Below are 6,365 nucleotides of genomic sequence, written 5' to 3' on the forward strand. Positions count from 1 at the left end.
AGAAGGGAAGAAGCTTACATTTCGAGTGTCTTTGAAGCATGGATATGCCTCAAAGATTTTTGTGGGACAGTCTTCTTCCTTTGTAACATCTGCATCAATGAAAGCCCGCCTGGCCTCGAACTCAAGGTCCAAAAGTTGGGCAACATTGCTTTGGTTGGGTTTTGCGTTGGGCTTCTTGTAAATGTTGCTCAATGTTTTGTAATGCCTCGCCTGCATCTTCAGACTGTCCTGGCCGGCTAGAACAAGAGAGTAAGGGAAAGATGTTTTACTTAATATATATTATGATACATGACTTTAAAGTTAAATGCAAGTTTAAGATGCTTGATCATAATATAATGTGTCAAATCAGTTGAAGGAAATATAATACTTTGTTTTATGTTGTTCACATCAATGTGGACAATGACTGTGTCAGCTGATAGATTGAAGTCAGAAAAGTGTGTTCAGTAACATCCAAAACCTTAGACCATGGGAAAAAACATATGATGTGCATATAGGAATTTCAAATGAATCCCCAACAATTTAGACTCTGGCTTGCCACTCTGACAGCCACCATCATAGATAATAGGCTGAGAGGTAACGAAGGGTGATGGTGGGCTTACCAACAACATCCTCTGCAGGGGCAGTTAGTGGAGTGGTCAAAGTCTTGGGCAAGGGGTCTGAGGCCGAGTCAGATGGCAGCAGTGAGGCCAGGGTGCTATTGTGTGACTTCCTTGGCACACAGGTGGGTGGCTGCGGTGGAGAAGCTTTTCCTGAGGAATATAATTGAATAATCTGTAAACAAGTATAAGCAAAATAACAGGAAAACACAGGCCAATATCCAACATTGTGCGTGCCTTACAATGTAATCTGGCGCATGAGATGGAGGCAATTGTAGCCCAAGTACAGGTTTAAACTTTTTAGAAAGAATTCTTCTACAGAAACAAGAACTATGAAAGCACATATTTTTTCCCACTTTAAGCACACACCTGCACTGAAACTGTCCTCACTGAGTTCATCATTGCTCTCAAGAATTATGGTATAATCACTTGAACCACTTGTATCACCGCTTCTGTCAACATCTGTCTTATTGTCTGTGTTGTTTGAGCAAAAGAGAGTCTTCTTTGCCACCCCTCGTTGCGGCATGGAGCCCTGCCTCTTCCTTGGGGACCTCATATTTTGGAGTCGCTTGTACATTTTGGTGTAAATGGTCAGCTGTGGTGAAATAATGTTTTGATAAGTTGTTTTTCTTGTTGCTGTCTTACAAACAGTTTAAGTAATTAAAGGAAAAAAAAACATTACTTACATAAGGCATATCTGTGCCAGCATCTTGTAACATAGGGTAATAGTCAACAATCTTCTGTGACATTACTCTCATTTCGAGTTTAGAGGGGTATTTTACTTCTTTCCCCATGGGACTAGCACGCAGGATCGCAACCATGCTGGTGATTGTGTTTCTTATAAGTCTGCAACATAGCTCCTTCGACATGTTGCAATCCTTTCCCTTTCCATTGCGGAGCAATGCAAAGTACTGGCTGCGCACCATCTCTAACTCTGAATCTGTGTACACCACATACTCTGGTGGGTCTGGCATTTTCATTGTTTTGTCAGCAGTTTGGGATATGGGGGTGGAGGCTTGAGGCTGGCATGGTGGCACGGCATTAGTTGAGGGTATAATCCTACTTCCACTACAAGTGTTGGCATCTTGGTCAGTAGTATTTTCACACTATTAAAATTGTGTAAATTAAAAAAAAAAATTGTGGGGGATAAAAAAAGACAATTAAGAGCATTAATAATATGATGCAATTTGACTAATAATATATTTAGTTATTCCAATGTGCATTTACCTTTTGACTGATGAAATCCCAAAGCTTCTTTCTCCTGAGAAAATTTTCAGGGCCAGGAAAAAGATCCTTCAGGTCATCACGGCTAAGGCTTTTCAAAGCCTCCTCATCAATACTGGCAGCTGTAAATTGATTAGACAAATATATGTTTATAGGTGAGACACATTCCAGCTCTCAATCACATTGTTGCCATTTTTTATCTCTCTGAATTCCAACACAAATAAATGCTACACACAAAATTATTGTAAGACTACAAGTGAGCCCCTGCGCCATCTGCTGGGAGAAAAGCGAGGCGACGTCAATTCAGAGATATTAGAAGCAAAATGCCTTTAAATTAGCTTTTCCTGGTGCGATTTTGAAAATGTAAGCGCACTGGGCGATAAACTCAAATATCTAGGAAAAGTCAAGAAAGTAGGGCTCTGGAATTTCGAGTGCAAAGATTTTTTTTTTTTAAGTACAACGGTCGGATGACCGCATGCTCGGCTCTTCTAGTGTTAAGCATGGCCTTTTTTGCAGTCAGGCATTATCCAGCTAACAGTGTGCAATATTAACGACCCCATGATCAAATATACAGATACAGACACTAATATTGCAAAGCTAATCAGCAAATATTAATGAAAAACAAGACTTACCCTCAAACACCGACAGTATTGTGTCGTCAAAACCGTCCATGCCGACTTAACAGAATACTCCCAATCGCCCAAGCCTTAACACGCAGTACCTGGTAAAGACCAACAGCCACAGAGTGAGCTAGCAAAAGTTGTCATTGGCTAACTTTAGCTAGCTTGCTAGCCAGCAGCCCCGCGGAGGACATGTGAAATGCCGTTATATACCTTAACAACACTGTGGTCCTGAAAACACGATTTTTGAAAACATAATACAACTATGTAGGCTTAAGTTACATACTTTGAACTGTTGTCCGTTCAGTCCGCAGTTCTTTACAAATGGTGAAAATATTCGATCCTCCGTTGTCAGAGCGCGAAATCGCAGCAACTAAATTTACTGACGTCATCGAGATGTGACGGACATTATCTGACGATGAACTGCACGTGCACAAAATACTGTAATTCAAAATGAAAAAAATATATATTCTTGTTAATAAAAAAATCACTTTAAAATAACATATTATGATATGAAAAACAGTTATTTAATATTGTATGTTAAATGGAAAATTGTAGTATAAAGTAGTAAAATTATTTCCTCGCTTTCCCATCCTCCCTCAGGTTTATGGTCATCAGACGGCAACAGCGCGCAAACGGTGCATCATGACTGCGTGGAGATGTATGATCTGTTTCGTCTTTGTTGCTTTAAGTCTGAAAGTGCTCCTTAGCCACATAAATGCAATTCATGGTCGTAGTCCGGATTTTTGGGTTTACTGTGGAATTGATGGTTGTGAACAAGACTTCAGAGTTTTCAACTCATTCTTTCGCCACATTAAACGGACGCATCCTCTGTATTTGACAACTGGATGCCCACCAGGTGGGTGGAGAACGACACCCACAGCACATTCACGGGGTTTGGAAAATTTTGGTGTATCAATTTTTTCCAACTGTAGCACTCCTGCAACGACCAGCACTGTGGAAATATCGCCTGATGCCTCTCGAATTGAAACACAGCAGCCTGATGGCAGCCCTGTCCCAGTAAGTTTCAATAGCGATAGGCTAATTCATCTAACATACTTCAGTACAATAAAATAAGTTATTATACTTGATTTTATTATGAAACATTTACTTTTAATATTAATTAAACATAACAGAGTATAATTGAAAAAGCTAGAAATTAGCTGATGTGACAGCAGAGCACTGAGCATTTAACGCTTTGCATGTGCTTTGTGTATTAGTCGGCATTTCATGTGGCACATTTTGAGTATTTAAAAATTTCAAAGTATATACAAGTATTTTGAAAGTTAGATTACTCGTGATAAATTACAGCCTTTACTGTGATTATTCATTAATAACAAAACAAAAAAATAAACAAAAATAAACTGACAGAACTACTTATTTGCCATGTGTTTTGATTCAACTTTACACCTGCACCTCTTTGGATACTCTTTGTGTTGTCTTTGCAAATAGTATTGATGTCTATTTAAAGTTTCTAAAAAATGTATGTTGAATAATATGATACAAAAACAGCTTTAGTTTAAGTCAAACACAATCATTAGTGTCAGGTGGCATCTGGATATTCAAACTTTTTTGTTGTTGTTATTTTTACCTAAAGGAAGAAGCTATTTCAGTAACATCCACAGCCAGACCTGATATTGGCAGATCTGCAGCTGCTTTTGCAATCAGTGTCCGGGAACAGTGCCACTTGTCCCAGGTATGCTTGTCCTGATGGGCCAATATGTTTTATAATGGTAATCCCTTTCAATGTGTTAGTGTAGTGTATATTGTGGACCTCAAGATTAGGATTAATAATGCTGAGGATTTAATATGAATAAAAAAATAATAATGTTTTTACAGAGAACGGTCAACAATGTAATCTCAGGGGTGCAACAGTACCAAGCAGTTCTCCTGGATACGCTGAGGGAGGGAATGAGAAGGGTGTTTGAAGAGCATCCCGAGACAACCACTCAGCTTCAAGATGAGGTTTTGGCTACATTTGATAAATTCATAGACCCTTTCTCCACCACTGCATATGGACAGAATAGAACTATTCGGGAGCTATTCAATCCAGTGAACCCAATAGAAGAAGTAGTGTCCCAGAAGATTTGTTGGGTAAAGCGAGGTCGTTCAAGGATCATGGCCATAAGAAACAAAAGTTTTTACTATGTACCACTAATTAAAAGTCTAAAGCAGTTATTGACCAATTCTAGAATCTTCACCATGTTAAACACTGCACCACAAAGAAGCAAAGAGGGATTCATTTATGACTTTACTGATGGGGACCTCTTTACATCTCATCCTTTATATTCTGAAAGGCCTAATGCATTACAAATAATATTGTACTCAGATGAAATTGAAATATGTAACCCCTTAGGGTCCCATGCTTCTGCAAATAAATTATTGATGTTTTATTATAGTTTAGGTAATATTGATCCAAAATTTAGGTCAAAGTTGGCTGCGATACGACTCCTTGCTATTGCTAAGGCAAATGATATTTCTCAGTGGGGTGTTGATGTTGTACTAAAAATAATTCTACAAGATCTAACACTGCTTTACAATGGTGTAAGGATTGAAACGCCAAATGGTGAAATTGAGTTGTTTGGTGCGGTGATAGCCATATGTGGAGACACACTTGCCCAGCATGAGCTAGCTGGCTTTAAAGAAGGTGTTGGTTTTGCCTATAGCAAATGTAGACACTGCGAATGCACCTTTGAGGATATGCAAAGTATTTTTGATGAGAATAAGTTTGTTGAAAGAACTTTGGAGAAGCACATCAGGCAGTGTCTTGAAATAGACAAAGCAAGCACAGATACCTTGAAGGCATCCCTCAGAACCACTTACGGGATTAACAGAAGAAGCAGACTAGTTGATTTTCCAGCATTTGACCTGATCAAACAAACTCCACAGGACATAATGCATGTCATTTTTGAAGGTGTCGCACCAATGGAAGTGAAGCTTGTATTAAAACACCTTATTCTGTCAGGACAGATAGAATTAGATGAGTTTAATTCAGCCATTCAAAATTTTCCTTACTCCCCTCTTGATATACGAGATAAACCATCTCCTATTAGTGTCAGCACTTTAGCTGCTAATGACAACAGATTGAAACAGTCTTGTGGGCAAATGTTAATACTTTTGAAAATACTACCTTTTCTTTTGATTGATGTGGACAACGAGTATGTAAAATTTATTGTAAAGTTAATTGAGATCACTCAGATAGTCCTTGCTCCCATTATTTCTTTGCAAACGGTATTACGGCTTAAAAATATGATTGAGCAACACCTGTATCAGTTCAAACAACTTTTTCCTGAAGTCAATGTAATACCCAAGCAGCATTACATGTTGCATCTTCCAAGTCAAATCATATCACTTTGTCCTTTAATAAGGAGTATGTGCATGCGATTTGAGGCAAAGCACAGTTATTTTAAGCAGTGGGCTTCTAAGTTAAATTTTAAAAATGTTTGTAAATCACTCGCAAATCACAATCAGTTTCTTGAATGTTGTCAGAATGAAATGGGCATTGAGCATCCAATTTTTGCAAATGAAAGGGAATCAGGGCCTGTCTCAGCTGTCAAAAATCCTGAATATGTTAAGAGAAAAGTCAGAGATTTTTTGGGAATTGAGGTCATACAATCTGTTGTCTCTGTGAAATGGTATATCCTCAATGGCAATAAGTACATCAGTGGGAAGTCTATGATTATCACAGATGTGTATGATGCTTTCCCAGTGTTTGGACTGATAAAGGATATCTTTGTGATTAATTCCTCTTTTGTTGCTTTTGAGTACCAGAGTTATGAAACTTTAAATTTGAATCAAGACTTGTTGGCATATGAAGTGGCAGTGCCCACCCTTGCCCAGGCTACAGAATTAGTACATGAGCTCATTGATTACACTTCATATTTTTATATTAGTTTCAAAGAAAGTGTGTTTGTGCCAATAAAAT

At 38.4% G+C, this 6,365-nt stretch overlaps 1 protein-coding gene across 1 annotated transcript; it reads left to right on the forward strand.

Annotated features, from left to right (window-relative positions):
• Positions 1 to 3,085: 3,085 nt before the first annotated feature.
• On the forward strand, positions 3,086 to 6,161 carry LOC127656578 (uncharacterized). Its single transcript, XM_052144961.1, has 4 exons — positions 3,086 to 3,460; positions 4,038 to 4,136; positions 4,280 to 4,534; positions 6,150 to 6,161. The coding sequence occupies exons 1-4, from the start codon at positions 3,086 to 3,088 to the stop codon at positions 6,159 to 6,161; spliced, it is 741 nt and encodes a 246-aa protein (XP_052000921.1).
• The last annotated feature ends 204 nt before the right edge of the window (positions 6,162 to 6,365 follow it).

Source organism: Xyrauchen texanus, chromosome 16, assembly GCF_025860055.1.
Source record: "Xyrauchen texanus isolate HMW12.3.18 chromosome 16, RBS_HiC_50CHRs, whole genome shotgun sequence".
NCBI classification, from domain to species: domain Eukaryota; kingdom Metazoa; phylum Chordata; class Actinopteri; order Cypriniformes; family Catostomidae; genus Xyrauchen; species Xyrauchen texanus.

Excerpts from the sequence above, each read along its gene's own strand:
- LOC127656578 (XM_052144961.1), top strand. The coding sequence starts at position 3,086 with ATGACTGCGTGGAGATGTATGATCTGTTTCGTCTTTGTTGCTTTAAGT. Across the intron at positions 3,461-4,037 it reads CTGATGGCAGCCCTGTCCCA|GAAGAAGCTATTTCAGTAAC; the intron begins GTAAGTTTCAAT and ends TTTTACCTAAAG. Across the intron at positions 4,137-4,279 it reads AACAGTGCCACTTGTCCCAG|AGAACGGTCAACAATGTAAT; the intron begins GTATGCTTGTCC and ends ATGTTTTTACAG.